At 42.4% G+C, this 17,350-nt stretch overlaps 1 protein-coding gene across 21 annotated transcripts in view; it reads right to left on the reverse strand.

Moving 5' to 3' along the window:
* Window positions 1-17,350, reverse strand: part of DIS3L2 (DIS3 like 3'-5' exoribonuclease 2) — a 373,682-nt gene that overhangs the window by 207,287 nt on the left and 149,045 nt on the right. For 19 of the 21 annotated variants that reach the window (XR_012332932.1, XR_002173993.3, XM_073807105.1 and 16 more), the window contains 2 exons: window positions 11,224-11,324; window positions 6,196-6,443 (listed from right to left, as the gene is read on the reverse strand). Coding sequence is in view for 18 of the 21 variants with exons in the window: in XM_073807105.1 (XP_073663206.1) it covers window positions 6,196-6,443; window positions 11,224-11,324 (349 nt within the window). In the remaining 3 variants the exon portion in view is untranslated. Of the gene's footprint in view, window positions 1-6,131; window positions 6,444-11,223; window positions 11,325-12,687; window positions 13,931-17,350 lie in introns of those variants that run through there. The other 2 variants (XM_073807112.1, XR_002173994.3) reach the window with 2 other exon arrangements.

Genomic DNA, 17,350 nt, shown 5'->3' on the forward strand with positions numbered 1-17,350 from the left:
AATGCTTTCATGCATATTGGCCTATGTTGGAAACCCCATGCAAACAGATACAATGGTATATCAGATCCCTGAGAACCTGCAAGTGGAGAACAATCAAACATGGCCACACCCAGAACTTCAGTAAAAATACGCAGTGAAAACAAAGTATGGCAAATACTTGAGCTGTATATTTTACGTGTTATTTTCTATAATCAGGAGGAAAGAACATATTGTTTCCCTTTTTCTGGCTCAGTATTATGATGCAGCAGAAGGCAGCAAGTAAGGAATTGGGGACTTTAAAAAAAAAAGTGTGGGCAGATCAGTGATGACAGAATGTGGAAGAGAAGCAAGGCTCAGTAACACTGACTGATTTTAGGGAAGGCCCTAAAGATTGAGAGTGAAGAGTTTAATGTCAATGTGAAGGGAGCAAAGAGGAGGCTGAAAGCTTTTAAGGAGTAAAAGAGAAGGCTGATGGTAGCTACGGTTCTCTAATACTTTAAAATAATATTTTCAAGAAGACTGCGGATGATGAAGCTGACAACCATGGAAGAAGGGTTCATCACTGCACACGGTACAAGGAAGGAACAATTTGGAACCAAAGCCTGCATCAAGACCACTCTCCTCCATTCCTTTTACTTTTGCTCTGTTTTGACCAAGATGCTCTCAATGTTGAAGACATTAGCTTTTACCAAAGCGGATCGTTCCAGGCCACCAGGTGGAGCCCAACAGTCACAAAAAAAGAGCCCCCTCCTCAGCCTGATTTGCTTTTTGTCTACCAGCCAAGCTAGAGCCATACCCCCCCGAAAAGGACTTATAAAGTCTAAGTTTGGTAATACAAGTTTTTAGGATTACATAACACAGCCTCTTCCTCAGAAGAGTCTTCAGATACGAACATTCTCTTGAAAAGGTGAAATACTCTTTGCACAGGGGGAAGGACTAGCTAGAGCTATTTTTCAATTTGCAAATCTTGTAGGCTACGCCTCAATGAAACAAACTAACTTATCCTGTTTGTTTTTTCTACCAACCTAGTTACTGTTTCTTTTTCCTAAACACAGTTTAATGTAATTTAATGACCATCTCCCCAATTCATATCTACCTCATAAGAAATTCGGTATCAATCAAACCTGAATGGAATAGTAAAAGTATTTGCTTCTATTAGTCAACAAATATTTCTGATTACTGACACCTTATAGGTGCAAAGGTGGGAGCTGAAGAAGATACCAGAACAGACCCCCTTACCCATCAGCCACTTCTTCCCCACCACACACATCGTCAATCAGAACTTCCCTTCCTCTCCTTTCACCTCACCCAGTCACTCTCTCCAATGGAAGCTGCTATCCTTCATTCTCTTAAAATGAGCAGTACTATGACATCAAGCCTAGACAATCCACGTTCAACCAAAAATTTCTCAACCCTGCTAGACATGCATTGACCTATTCATTTTCCTCCTTCCCATCCCTTAAAGCTACCAAAGTTTGCTAGAGAAAGTAATATAAATATGTCAGTTTGCTCTAGGTCAATTCATGTCATAGATCTTTAGTTAGTCTTCAGTGTTGCCAAGAAACACTATTATGTTTTTCACAGTAGCTGCTGTAAAACTTTTCCATTTTCTTCAAGATTTATCCTTAAATATTCCAGAAGAAGAAACCATGATAAATCTAGGAGAAAGTGACCTTGATATCTCCATGTGCATGACATCCTGGAAGAGAAGGATGGGACTGTAAACTCTATACTTTAGGATAGCAGATTTCACAAAGGTCTGAGAAAGTATAAGCATGAATTCCACTGCAAGAGTTTCTAAAGGGAAGGATGATTTAAGAGAGTTGAGAAGCTCTTAAAACTATAAGTCTGATTATATAATTACAAATCATTTCAGCAAGGAAGCCAATGTGGCTTTTTAAGTATCTTGGACAAGAATCTAGTACTAAATGTAAAAAATACTAAATACGTTGTGATGCATAACAAAAAGCAGTGACCCCGAAAAGCCAGTAAGGGTTCACTAAGAACAGACTCCTTTTAGATTTTTGATAGCATTACAGGACTAAGGTTCATCAAAGTGTGGCATGTAATGTATAGAGATGAATAAGGTTCAACTGAAATCTCTCATGGCAATTCCAAGAACAAGATAAAAATTAACTTGTAACAACTAGAGGTCTCTAGTACTATAATTCTCTTTGGGCTTCCCTTAACTGGAGGCACCAAAGTGCCACTGGGAGTGCCAGAGAAGCAATGCTTACACTGAAGGGGGCACCAAGACTGATGGCCTCCTGAAGGCCCCTTCCAAAGCTACTGAAATTATACATTCTATTAATATGCACATGCTACTTAACGTTTTTGTTAAAGATTCTAAATGTGGGGTTCTCCACCCACAGTTATATACTGACTGTATATAGTTATCAAGTGTTGATTTTGAAACCATAGAACCTGGTTCTCATCACTTTCTGTTCTAAACCACTCCTGTGTTTTCTAGCTTGATTTATGGTACAACATCTTCCTAGTCAACATGGCTGAAGAACCTGGGGTCATCAAATCATTCTCATCTACCCATCTGACCAGCCAGCAAACATTCACTGAGTATCCTTGTCCTAAAGAAGTTCATGGCCAAGTAAATAACTTACGTAAGCAATTACAATACAAACAGATGAGAGCTTTAAGAGTGGTATTATTAGAAACTATGGGAGCACCCATGACGGAGGACTCAGTCAGGGAACATTTTCTGAGTAGACGACTGAGTTAAGTTTAAAAGTTGAGTATTTCACTAAATAAACACTGGGGAGAGGAGAAAGCCGCTGCTGGGAAAGGAAGTGTAGTGTGCAAAAGTCTGGAGCTAGGAACACAGTTAGCAACGAAATGGCAAGTAATGAGGCATAAGTGAAGGGAACAGTAGGAGATGAAGTTGCCCTTGATGAATCGTGATTAAATGTCATCATCTAACCAATCACGCAAGTCAGAGGCCTGATAGTTCATTCAAGGTTCTGTCTTTCTCTTTCATGCCCCTCTTCCCATTGGTTACCATGTCTGAGAAAATCTACCTTCTTCGTCTCCCCTGACTCTTTTCATTCCTTTTGCTTCCCTCACTGCAGCTCCTTTACTTCAGGTTCTCCCATCTCATCTTAGTGTGACAGCCTACTGCTTGCTTTCAGTCATGACCCTTCCCACCCACTCTGGACTCTGAATCAGAGTGATCTTTTAGCAAACAGGCTTCCACTCTCCCAGAAACAACCCTGGATTTCCCCCTTCATCCACCTCCTCTAAGCTTCCAGAAAATTATTTTATTCCTATGGAAGAGCTTACAACACTCTGCTTTGTACCACAGCTAGAGCTCAGAGAGACAGTCCAGCTGCTTTACCCACACTCTTTGCCAGGGAGTTGAGTCCCCCAGTCCCTGATAACGGGGCAGTGGATCGCAGGACCTCGGACCCCTACCTCTGTTTACAACTATTAGTCAAATAACTGTCTCAATAGACCAATAAAGATCTTCTACCCTAGGAATTCTGCATTGTGCTCTAGACTACAGTGTGTGACCTGCAGAGGACTGGCAGTACCATTTGGGGGCCATGTATGCTATCAAGCAGGTAAATGGCTCCTGTGTAGAAAAAAGCAGACTAATACAACTCATGTGCAGAAAGGGGGAGAGAAAAGATACCATGTGGTGGCTGGACCGGTCAGGGTGGTTGAGAGAGAAGCTGTGACTCCTTTGCCACCGTGTTAGTTCTGAGCTCCTCATGAGACCTGCCTACGCTTACTGCCCTGGGTTTTAGGTGAACCACCAATGTCTTATATTAATCACCACTTTTATTTAAATTAGATCAAGTAGGATTCCATTTCTTAGAATCAAATTAATGCTGTGACATTTATGTAAACTCCTTCTGCATTAGGTTATCATTTCTTTAAATAAAGAAACCACAGCTTGTTTACCTTTGTATTTCTCACATAATACAGCAGTGACTTACACATATGATTAACACCTGTCTTTGTGAACTGAATTTAACTACGGAAGAAGTAAATGACTTTGGACTTGAATAATCAGTAGCAATTATATAGGCGGAAGTTCAATAATTTTTAAGGGCAGAGTGCTGGGGCAGGGAAGAGATTCAAAAGAAAGGCACTTCGGTTAAACTTGGTTTTTAGGCGTGGTTTCTATGCTTTCACATTCATACCCAGAGCAAGTACTACCTTCACGCTCCGGGTCAGAACCTGGCAAAGATGAGAGAGGAAACCCAAGCGGTCACAGCACGGCATGTTCTGACTGGGAAACGGTGACCTCAGCTCCTAAAGATCAGTAACAGATAGCCAGAACAAAAGAGCCAGGCGACCCCCAACAGGCAACAGCTGCAGCGCGCACCCCCCACGAGACAGGCGTCAGCTGAGAACTTCACCATGAAGACCCGCCACATTTTATTTCTTGAGATAAATTTTCTCTTTTCCACAAGGATTTTAAAAGGCTTATTTCCATAAAAGACAATTTTTAATGTCTTAATAGTAAAAAGGTCGAGAAAAAGCACAACTTTCCATCTAAGTATGAGAATCTTCAAACTTTTGCATTTTGAAAAATAGATGATTAATATATGGTTATTATTTTAAAATAGTCTTTCTTTAGATTCAGAGAATGTCCTTGCTGCTTCAAAGGCCTGACTCCTTTTTTGATTATTGTTGTACTTTACCCACAAGAAAAGACTTCTTGATGAAGTAAGGGAGGATCTGTAAAAACAAAACAAAACAAAACAAAACAAAAAAGCACCTGAAGGGCCATCTGAGTAATAAGAGAAACTCATTCTGTGAAGATTTCCTGACTACACCCTTACAGCTCAAAAACTAAGGAAACAGCCCAATCAAGTATACACAATGGGATATGACAGAAAGGCAGATAAAAGACAAGGCTGGATTTCCTGCCTTGATGTGAAAGTGTTCCCTTTTCACTGCCAAGCACAGTGTGGTGGGCACAATCACCAGGGGCCAGGTGGCACAGCCATTATCAAGCCTTTTGAGTGGATGGTGAGAAACTGGCAAGCCGCTGAGAAGGGCTATTTAGGGCTCAAGGGGTTGACGTCACTTTTGGATAATGAGTTAGGCTTCAAAATGATGACATTGCAATCCCACGACTTGAGAGCAAAAAAGAAAGTGCAACTGTTCCTGAGTGGCTCTGAGATCATATAAATCACAGTGATCTTCATAGCACTGAGAAAGTGGCCCAGGATAGTATTTCTTAAATTGCATTAGGACACACAGATTTGATTTGGTTTACTTCACTAACCATAAAAGGCTAAGCAGAGAATAAACCTCATCAAAGCAGCACATCGTGGCCATCCATTCAGTGTCGGCACTCATAACCACGGAACATTCCCAGGAGGGTTCATCCTGCACAAGTTAGATGACCAACAAGCAAGTCACCCAATTAGACTAAAAGTAGTATCAGAGCAAATTTTTCTAGCTTGTATGCCTTTATTTTCATTTCCTAAAATGAAACCTAAGCATAAACCAGACACCATCTATAATAAAGGGCTACAGATATAGCTAAAACTTACTACAACTTCTCTTTCAAAATGAATACCAATTGTAAGAAGGAAACAGGCACAGCATTTGATCAAACAGCTAGGTCCAGCAGTTTCTTCAGATTACAAGGAAATGGCTATCCATGATGCTCTGTGGCTATATAATCTATATTTAAGTTAGACTGGTTTCTAAAAGCTTCCCTAAAAACATGGTACCTTTCCCTGTTTACAGTAGGGTAATTTAATGTTTAATGCCACAAGTGAAACCTCTGAAGGATCAATACCAAAAAAGCACATCATTCAAACATACCTTTACTTTCATATTTTAAAGCAGGGGGGACTGAGGTCCCATGAATACGCCTGGAATTTCACATATTTTAACACCGGTGTCTGAAAGGAGGGGTCTGATTGTTTGATACAATGAATTCTTTGCAAGTTCACAACTACAAACAGGATTCATAACATAACAGGAAATAAGCAGAGGTTCAGAATGTGCTTATGTTTTATGCCAAAAAACAAACAAAAGAGGTGATTGCCTGGCAGTTCAAGGAACCTATAGGTGGCCAGCTGTGGTAGCTAAGGGTGATTTCTGAAGAACCACGCCTAGTACGCATGCTTTAATGAAGAAATAATAATTAAAATACACACAAAAATGCTTACGTAAATGCTGCCTAAACCAAGTTCCGTCTGGGATCTGTGGTTTTTCTCGCCAGAGGTCACCTACCCCAGGGCAAAGTTGCTGTCTTCCTTCCAGTCCACAATGCGGCAGATGAACAGCGTGTTGGCATAATCTTTAGGCCGGGTCACAAAGTCCCGGGGACAGTCCTTGAGGGGTACATAAATTCTAGGCACCCGGTGGTCCGAGGGAGAAAACAGGGCATACTTCCTAAACAGTTCACTGTTCTTATCGGCCAAGAGTTTGAGGAAGCCAGTCGCTGCACGGGAATGTTTTTTTTCCAAGATGTAAACCACCTGAAAATACCAAAGATATAGTCAATGCTGTTTATCTGTAGGACTGGATAACAGTTGGGAGAAGTCAGTAGAATGTTATTTGGTCAACTATCTGGGTCCAGCAGTTTTTCTAAGTCTAAATGAAGTACCTCTCAGTGAGGCTCTGTGACTAAGTTATCTATATTTAAGTTGTAACAACTGAAGCCAGCGAGCACATATACCCAAGGAAAACTAAGCAATACACAGATTAATTAGATGAAAGTGCTTTTAAAACCAAGACCTATGTCTCAAAAAAATATGTAAAACTCCAGCAGGGAAGTACAGCTCCAGGTATTTGGTCTGCATTACATTTTTCTCACATGAACTATACCAGTATCTCAGGTGAACAATACAATAGTTGTTTATTTTAAAATGTTATTAAACGTAAATAACTTCTTTAATGCCTTCAAATGCTGAAACCTTTTAACCTTCCTTCTTTCCAAGATTAAACCCAGTCTCTCATTTCACCAGGCAAAAATTCAATAGCACAAGTACGTGCTATTTCTACCAAGAGAAACACATCATCTTGGACTGACCCATCATTCAGCTCTCACTCTCCTGTGCCCCTCCACGGGCTTTTTCACCACATCAAGACCACTAGTGCCTTGACCCTTGCCTTCTCTCAATGTCTGTTAGCTACTTCTTAGCCTTGAGTCCTTTCCTACCTGCCAGAGACACCATGTTTCATCACTTCAAGTCCTGTTACGTATGTCATCAAATGCCTCATCCCTCTTGTTGTTCCACTGCACCTACCCCAAAAATCCTCAATTCTGGAACCATTCAGCCACTGCTATTCTCTAACCTTAAACACAAGTTACTGAGTCCACCAGAAAAGAAGAAAATTATAATCATACAGATGCATACCATCACACATTAATGTTATACAACTGCTGCTAGGACCTCAAAAGCTCTAAGGTATTTTTTTAACCTGTTCCCAGTCAGCACAATGTATCCTTTTTGGCTGCGTTGCGGCAGGCAGGGTCTTAGCTGCAGCAGGCAGGGTCTTTGTTGAGGCATGTGGCACAGGCTCTTTGTTGTGGCGCGCAGGCTTCTCTCTAGTTGCGGCCTACGGGTTTTCTTCTCTCTCTAGTTGTGGCGTGCTAGCTCCAGGGTATGTGGGCTCTGTAGTTTGTGGCACGTGGGCTTAGCTGCCCCATGGCACGTGGGATCTTAGTTCACCGACCAGGGATCAAACCCACGTCCCCTGCATTGGAAGGCGGATTATTTACCACTGGACCACCAGGGAAGTCCCCAGCATAATTTATTCTTTAAGCCCCACTCTCTTGATCCTTCTTTTGGGACTCCAATTATCTGAATGCTGGATCTTTTTTACTGTTCCACGGCTTCCTAAGGCTCTGTTCATTTTTTTTCAATGTATTTTCTCTGTTCACATTGGGTAAATTCTATTGATTGGTCCTCAAGTTAACTAATTCTGTGCTGAGTCACCTCTACTCTACTACTGAGCCCATCCAGCAAGTATTTCATTTGTTGCTGTATTTTTCAGTTCTATAATTTCCATTTAGTTCCCTTTTTATAACTTCTATTTCCTTGCTGAGACTTTCAGTTTTCTCATTTGTTTCAAGAGAATTTTTACTTGCTATTGAAGCATATTTATGATGGCTATCTTAAATCGCTATCAGGTAACTGCAGTATCTTGGTGTTGGCATCAACCAACTTGGTGTTAGCTGTCGTTCCTCACTCAAGTAGTGATTTTCCTGGTTCTTGGTATAAGGTGATTTTCTAATGTATCCTGGACCTTTTGGCTATAATGTTAGCAGGTTCAAGGTCTTATTTAAATCTTGCCTTTTAGAAGGCAGTCACCCTGTCTAGGGCGAGCATGCAGGTCCCAGACTACTTTTGTGGGCTGTAGCTACAGTGACAATTTAGTTTTCAGAGCCTTTGCAATGCTATTTTGATATGTTTGGTTGACAAGTCTCTCCCACTAGTTTCTGCTGAGGGGCTGGCCACCTGGCTGGTCTCTCTGATATGGGTGAGGAGCACATCCTGGTCCACATCCATGCAGAGACAGAGAGACTTCTCGCTTAGGGTTTTGGGTGTAGTGGCACCCCCTTCTACTGGTGCTACCTGGCTGCTCAGCATCTCTCAGTGGGAGAGGGGCATCTCAGGCCCATGAGGATAAAGAGGTTTCCTGGACCACATACTTGTGGTAGGATCTCCCTTGCTAGTGCCATCTGGATGCCAGGTGTCTCTGGGTGGGGGAGGGGAGTCTCAGGCCCATAGGGACAAAGAGACTTCTGGGGCTAGGTCACCTCTTTGGCAGGATCCCTGCTGTCAAAGCCACCCAGATGCCTGGCATCTCTTGGTGAGGGACAGAAGTCTCAGGTGTGGTGGGGAAGGAGCGCCCTTTTCCTGGCCACTTGCCATCAGCAGAGATCCCAGTCAATTTGTCTTACAGGTGCTGCTGGGATTGCCTGGTGTTGTTGGAGGGCCTCCTGTTAGATCTGAGTGAGGAACGAGTCTGCTTGAGCCACCTTCTATTGTGGGGTTGGGATCCAGAAACACGGGGCCTGGGTCCCCTTTTGTTGGTGGAGGGCTTGTGAAGTCCCCTGCTGCTACGTTGTTCTTCTAGCCCTAGAGTCCCTCACTAGTCTGCCTTCCTCTTTTCATCTTTCAGCATTCTCCTTTGGTTGTCTCTTATTATTGTCCAGCATTTGTAGCTGTGCTTAGGGGAGAGGAGCAAGGAGAAACGAATCTATGCCATCATGTCTGATGCTTTTCGTTTTAATGTTCGACAGAACAAGAAGTATACAAATCAGCATGACGTTACTCATGATTCATGTGTTAACTGTCACAGAAATGACTTTACCACAGTGTAAGTTTTGCCTTGTAATTTTAGATTGAATTCATTAAGAAACTATACAAAAACAAATAAACCCCAAAACCAAAAATAGCAAGAGAGGAAGCACCATTGGGGGGCAGCAGCAAATTGCAGAACACAAATTCCACTGACAGAGGTTGCCTCTACTCAGCTCTGACCAAAGTCATTTAAGAATGTGGCCCACTGTTGCTGGATGTTTTGTTTTGTCAAGAGACGCCAGAAGCCTGACACTCCTTTTTTTTTTTTTTCGTATAAGCTACTAAGCCAAAATTTTTAAATATTGCACAGGTCAAGCAAAACACAAGTTTGTGAGCCAGACCCAGCCCACGATCTTTCCATTCATTATACTCTTTCACACCTATCATATTGCCTAGTATATGGTTAGTATTCAAAATGCTTATTAAGGGCTTCCCTGGTGGCGCAGTGGTTGAGAGTCCGCCTGCCGATGCAGGGGACGCAGGTTCGTGCCCCGGTCTGGGAAGATCTCACATGCTGCGGAGCGGCTGGGCCCGTGAGCCATGGCCGCTGAGCCTGCGCGTCCGGAGCCTGTGCTCCACAACAGGAGAGGCCACAACAGTGAGAGCCCCACGTACCGCAAAAAAAAATAATAATAATACAAAATGCTTATTAAAATAAAGATCTAGATAACTGAATGGGCAATTGGCAGGGGAGAGTAAAATATATGTAATATAATTTAGGAATTCCTCATGTCGATACGCAGGAGACACTCTCCTATCCAACTTGCTAGACTGAGTGGCAATGCCGCATTCCCAGGTTACACGTGCTGGCGGATGCCTCTGGTAAAGGAAAACCTCATGCTATCACACACTCCATCCTTTGTCATTGCACCACTCCTTCCACCAGGAGCTACCTGCATAGCGAGGATCAGCTGTGTTTGATCTCATATCTGAATATGTCACTAGCATATATAATTTTTTTTTTAAGATTTAATTTTATTTATTTTTGGCTGTGTTGGGCCTTTGTTGCTGTGCACAGGCTTTCTCTCGTTGTGGCGAGCGGGGGCTACTCTTTGTTGTAGTGCACGGGCTTCTCCTTGCAGTGGCTTCTCTTGTTGCAGAGCGCATGTCCTAGGTGTGCGGGCTTCAGTAGTTGTGGCACACAGGCTCTAGAGCACAGGCTCAGTAGTTGTGGCGCACGGGCTTAGTTGCTCCGCGGCATGTGGGATCTTCCCAGACCAGGGCTCAAACCCATGTCGCCTGCATTGGCAGGTGGATTCTTAACCACTGCACCACCCGGGAAGTCCTAGCATATATAATTAAAAAATAAAATTGAATTACGCAAAAAAACAAATTGCTTTTGTTACTGGACAACTAAATTAAATACTTTGGAGAAACTAAAAAATACTTATTAAAAACTTACTTTTGAATTAGATATGGTCATGACAACAATAAAAAAAATTGGAGCAAAAAACCAAAAATCTAGGAGTCTACATTCATCTTGCTTCACCAGTGCCTAAATTCTCACTCCATTCATTCATTTACTGCCGTGCCGCACGGCACGCAGGATCTTATTTCCCCAACCAGGGATCAAACCCGTGTCCCCTGCAGTGGAAGCGTGGAGTCTTAACCGCTAGACCGTCAGGGAAGTCCCTCTCACTCCACTTTAAATAAACCAAACTGGAAATCATAGATGTCACATTACAAGTGCAGTTTATGCAGAAAAAGATAATGCAGAACCTCAATAAACATACCCGCATGCGAAGAAAAGGCCTTGGCCCTTCATCCAAAGACAGACAAATGAATATATGTTTAAAGTTATGAAAAAGATTCACTTTTTATGATTCCCTGCTTCCACTGACTTTTCTGATTAACTGACCAACTACAGTCCTAACTGAATTGTATGAGAGGCCTCCAACAGGTAGCTCAGCTACCAGCCAGACAAGTGAAGGAAACAGGCAGAGACCTTTGCTGATCTCTGCAGCGACTTCTCTGGTAAAGCTCTTGTGTCCTGTGACATGAAGGTGTTCTCGTCTTTTGTAACTGGTGCACCAGCATCCTCTTTTCCTAATTTAAAAAAAAGAGAAAAGAAGAGGAGGAGGAATCAGGTAGACACATACCTATTAGGCATACAGACTCATGGGATTTTTAAATTCAGAGCTCCAAGGATTCTTGGACACCATTTACCCCAAACTACTCATTTTACAGAAAAGGAAACCCAGGCCCACAGTGGTTAGGTGACTTGGCTAAGGTCAGTTACGTCACTAACTTGTAGTAATGCTCACACTCAGCAGGGCGCATTTTATCTATTTAACATTATTCATATGTTAGGCATCATAAAGTGGAGAGCATCAAATTATGCTGAATTAAACTAAATCGCCTATGTGTCAAAATGCCAAAATAACTAAATGTTATACACTGCCCCAGCCCACAATGAAGAATAGAGATAGGTTAACTTATTATGCACATTTGCTGAAATAAAACAAAATCAAAATAAATGTTAACTTTTAAAAGTACTTTGGTACAGCCATAACAAACAAAATGGTGGAAAATAGATTATATTTATTAAATAAACAAATAAAAAAGCCAACCCTGATTTTCCTGGCTTTTCTTAGTGACATTATATAAAGAGTAAAGTACTTAAAGTCTTTTAATGTTTAATTTCCTTTCTTAAAAAACTTATAAAATTCACATTCACCCAAGAAACTGAAACCACTAAAGAGGGAGTTAGGCTCTGGACCAGAAGTATTAAAACCACTCATGAAAAAAAGCAGCAAATTACAAACTTCTGAACATTTAATATTTTATATTTTCATGCGTTACATTAGATTTCCCCCACAAAATATTCTTATCCAACTCTACTGGAGTTTCTGGATTCTAGGGGTCACAACCAATTCATGTGGGACCCACTCCAGCTAGCTAAGAGAGACTTGTACTTATCATCATTTAGACATTACCAAGGCCAAAATAAATAAATAAATCCTTTTCAGGACTGGCTGCCTCTTAGCAAAGGCTCAGCTAAAAGCCAACTTTACTCTGGGCGTACTCTGGAAACACTGACATGATCTGACCTACTGGGGCTTAAGAACAATCAACTGTATGCTTTTCCATCTATGCTAAAATCTACCTACGATAGTGCCCACTGAAAGCAGAATTCTGTTTTCTAAAAAGAAAAACAAATGAAAACTTTCCCATTGTCGATCACCCTCTTTATCACCCTGTAAAAGAGGGACATCATCCAAGTTCATCTTTTATTTTAGACCAAGTTCACGATTCCAAAATCATCAGATGCTTTCAGAACATCTTTTATACTCTAAGGGAGAAAAAAACCCACACCAGTTCCATAACATATCTTGCCAATGTGTTCCACACAACAGGTAATTCAGGAAAGATTAGGAGGCTGGAATTACCATGAACAAGTATACTCTACCTAGATATCTGATATCCGAGTTTGGTCTCAAGAGCTGGCAATCAAGACAGGGTAGTGAGGGCTTTTCCGAGACAGCCCAAATCCTGGGCATGCAGCTTTCTGTAACGGTCACTGGTGGCTCCGTCTTAAAATGACTATTGCTTCAGATTCCATCCCAATAACAAGCAAGTCTTCTGTTCCAAAGGTTATGCCAGGTTGCATTCAAAAAAAGAGGGCAAGCCATGGAAGTGGGCCCAATTATGATTCTCAGAGATCACACCTGAACACGACCTTTTCCGGTTCTGTGTTCATAAGGATATCCCAGCAGAAATCAGGCTTTGTTCAGACAAAGATGCACCCTAATAAATTAAACTGAAGCTTGTAGCCTTACAGGTGAGCACCACAGATATGTTCAATGAATGTGAAGAAACACACTGCCAGTTTAGAAAAGTGAATCACCTTAACAGGTTTCCAACAACTACGTCTTGCCACAGCGAGCAGCAAAGCTGTCAATTTAATGAGAGAATCTATCGCGTTGTTTAATCACAAGATCATTTGTTTCTTCATTTATACCATGTGTGTTTACTGAGCACTGGGCATTGAGGATTCAGTGTGAATAAAAGAAAGATGATCCCAGCCCTTATGGAACATACAGTTTAATGCTGGAGTGATATTCAATAAATAAGCACTCAATAAATATAGAATTATAAACTGTGATGAATGCTAAGAATGAAAGAACACTCCCAAGGAGGGAGAGAAGAGAACATATGATTTAGATTAAGAAGTCAGAGAAAGGCCCTGTGTGCAAGTGACACTGACGCTGAGATATGAGGATGGTGTGTGTAGGAGTGAGGAAGGGGACAAAAGACCCCAAGTGGGGAATGGTACTTGGGAAGGGGTGGAGGTGGGAAGTCCTTGGCACAATCAGGAACAGAAAGACCATGTGGCTGGAGGACAATGAACAAGAATGGGCATGGCCAGAAATGGAAATGAGAGGTAGACAGGAGTCGAGTCAGATGGGGCCTTGCAGAAGTTAAGAATCCTGAGTTTAAACCTACATACAATAGGAAGCTGGCTAAGGATTTTGTTCAAGAAAGTGACTGCCTAACTTGAGACTTGGCCAACCTAAGAGGGGATGTTGGGAGACCAGTTAAGAGCTATCGCAGAAGTCCAGACACAAGAGGATAGTGCTATAATACAAGCCCTGGAGATGGAATTAAAAGGATCAATTTGGGCTTCCCTGGTGGTGCAGTGGTTGAGAGTCTGCCTGCTGATGCAGGGGACATGGGTTCGTGCCCCGGTCCGGGAAGATCCCACATGCCGCGGAGCGGCTGGGCCCGTGAGCCATGGCCGCTGGGCCTGCGCGTCCGGAGCCTGTGCTCCGCAACGGGAGAGGCCACAGCAGTGAGAGGCCCGCGTACCGCGGGAAAAAGAAAAAAAGGATCAATTTAAGAGATATTTTGGAGTTGAACTAATAGACTTTAGTGGTAATTAGATGTGAGAGTTTAAGGATTATTAGATATAAGAAATAAAGGATTACTTCAAGCTTTCTAACGTCTGCAGCTAGGCTGATGGAGGCACTGCTGGCACAGGACAGACTAGAAGGGGCGGCGAAGATCAAGGGTTCTACTTCAGAGGTGGTTCTATGTGAGAGGCCACCTGTGAGATCGTCAAGTGATGATACTGAGTAAGCAGTTCAACATGAAGATCTGGAACTCAAGAAGAGAGATCTGCACTATGGCTCTAAGTATAATTTATATGCCAAGAACTTCCACATTTATAGTTTTCCAGCCCAAGTTGCAGAGAAGAAATTCAAACCCAAGTCTTTTCAACTACTAAGTTCCTGAAGCTCTTCCACTGATATATGCTCAAGTATGAAGTAATGTGCTGTCAATGTTAAGGAAATAAGCAAGATTCACTGAGGAAGTGAGTTGGGCTTGAAGGATATACAGATGTTTTGGAGAAAGAAAGTTGAAGAGCACTCCAGGTAAAGGCCAGCACTTGTACATGGCCCAGAGCTGTGAAAGAGCCTGACATGGTAAAGGATTAGTAAGAGATTTACTGTAGCTACTAACGGGTTGAGGACACAAGTGTTGGGCAGGAAGGGACTGGATGGGGAAAGGAACAAAACTGGTGGGGAGGTGGGATAGGTCCTATGGCAGAGATTCTAGTTCCTGCCCAATTTATCTATTCTCTTCTTTCCTACTAAGCAGAACTCCGATTTTTTTTTTTTTTTTTTTTAGCTAGCATTAGTTAGAAGACTACATCCCTCAGTCTTTTTGTAACTAAACATGGCCTGGATGTCTAAGTTTTAGGCAATAAGATGCAGGTTAAAGTGTTGTGATTTAAAGGATGGAGGTGCAGCCTTTCCCTCTTCCTCCTTGCTGGCTGGAATGTGGATGTGGCAGCTGGACCTCAAGCACTCATCTTGGTCCTGGAGGCTACAGGACAACAGTGCATTCTGCTGTGCAGAGCAGCACAGCAGAATTGAAGACTATGGAGCTAACCTATAAGCCTTGACCTGCCTACCTCTGTTCTTCTTTTCTGTGAGATAGAAATAAACTTTCTTGTTTAAGCCATTGATATTTTAGGATTTAACGCCACTCTCAGCAGAACATACTTCCTAACACACAGGTCCAGACAGTGAAACTGATAAGCTTGGATACTATCCCACAAAGCACTAGAAAGGCCAGGGACACATGTATTTTAGAGCAATGAATTTGGTAGCATTCCAGGGTGGAGAGACAATAGTAGCAGAGAGCTTAGGAAGCTGGGGTTACAGTCTAGATGAGACGCAATCAGAATCTAAATTAAGATAGTGGCAGTGACAGTGAACAGAGGCAAGATTTGAGAGAGATTTTTGAGAAGGATGCTGCGAAGTGTGTCTCCATCACTATCAATGACTTAGTACAAGAAAAGGGGCTTCAGTTAAAAGAGCTTTTGATTGACTATCAGGGAAAATGCTTTCACAGAACGATGAAACTCCCTGATGAATTACTAGAAGAGGGGAGAGCTGCCGGCAGTCCTCAAGGAAGGAAAAGGTTATGTTTCCCCACAGCCTTCAGTCTGCCGTACTGAAGGCAGAGCCGGCCCCATGCATTCTGTGGCTCCTTCCAGTTAAAAATGTCCAGAAACCAGTGACTACCAAAATTCTTCATCTAAAAAACAGAATTTTCTAAAAACTGGACATACTACAAATATAAGCAACTGCTCACTATATTCTCAAAAAAAAAACACCCTAGGAGGGAAAATCGAGTAAAATCCTAATCTCTTTATACAGATTACCTGAAACTTCTATTTCAAACATTCCAAAAGGAAAACACCTTGGCTTGCTGGAGCTGGCACTGCCACTGCCTTAGAAGCGAGTTTGATTTGGGCTCCTCACACAGAAACAATGGACTGACAAGGCTGGTGATCCTTAACACTTGACAAATTCATCAGGTTTTCAGATGATTAGACTGTGATGCTAAGTAAAGGCAACGTGAAGAAAAAAGCAAGGAATTGGGCAAAAAAGTGTTTCAGTCTTTCCAATTAAAAGAGTGACAAACTCTGACAAATCCAAGCTTTCTCATCTCTGAATGAAGGGTCACAGAAATTTACAATTTCCACCAAGAACTCAATGAAAACTGTAATATAAATTTTGGTCCATGAAAACAATTCCCCTCAGATCTCTCAAAATCAACCAACGAGGAAAAGTTACTTTCTGGGCCCCTCTCCCCTGTGAAATGTTGGCATGACAACACAAGTCCTCACAGGGCAAGGTAACATTCATGTTAGAATAATTTTCTGGATGTCCCTGGTGGTGCAGTGGTTAAGAATCCACCTACCAATGCAGGGGACACGGGTTCGAGCCCTGGTCCAAGAAGATCCCACATGCCGCCGAGCAACCAAGCCCATGCGCCACGACTACTGAGTCTGTGCTCTAGAACCCGCAAGCCACAACTACTGAGCCTGCACGCCACAACTACTGAAGCCCGAGTGCCTAGAGCCCGTGCTCTGCAACAAGAGAAGCCACCACAATAAGAAGCATGCACACCACAATGAAGAGTAGCCCCTGCTCACCACAACTAGGGAAAGCCCGGGCACAGCAACAAAGACCCAACACAGCCAAAAATAAAATTAATTAATTAATTAATTAGAAAAAAATAAGGAAACAGTCTCCTGTGACTATGGAAAAAAACAACAACAAAGAATCATTTTCTGTGCTGCAAGTTTGCCAGCCCAAGCAAATCTCTCACTCTGAAATAAAGCTACTGCAATTGTGTGGTGCCACAGAACGTTCACCGTGTGTTGACATACATCACCTCATTTGATCCACACCATAACCTCATACGATAGGTAGAGTGGATATTGTTATTCCAGTTGCACCAAGGAAATGGAAGTACTGAAGGGGTAGAGCCAGCCGATGACATCATTCAGGGATCCTGGTGCTAACTGTGGCAGCCTGCTCCACACAAGCAGGAATCAGAGCATCATGGGAAGAGCCATGAAAACCTACATCAAGATATTGCTTAAGTGGCCGTGGGACTCCTTGAAATGCTGGCATCAACTCAGTGAAGGTTCTGAGTATCTGTGGAGTGTCAGGCACTACAAATGACGCTGGCTCTGTCCTTGGATACTCGTGTACTAGAAATGAAACAAAATGCAAACAAATACTGAAGTACATGGAGTTGGTGAGTGCTGG

The sequence above is a fragment of the Tursiops truncatus genome, chromosome 7 (genome assembly GCF_011762595.2).
Source record: "Tursiops truncatus isolate mTurTru1 chromosome 7, mTurTru1.mat.Y, whole genome shotgun sequence".
Taxonomy (NCBI): Eukaryota; Metazoa; Chordata; class Mammalia; order Artiodactyla; family Delphinidae; genus Tursiops; species Tursiops truncatus.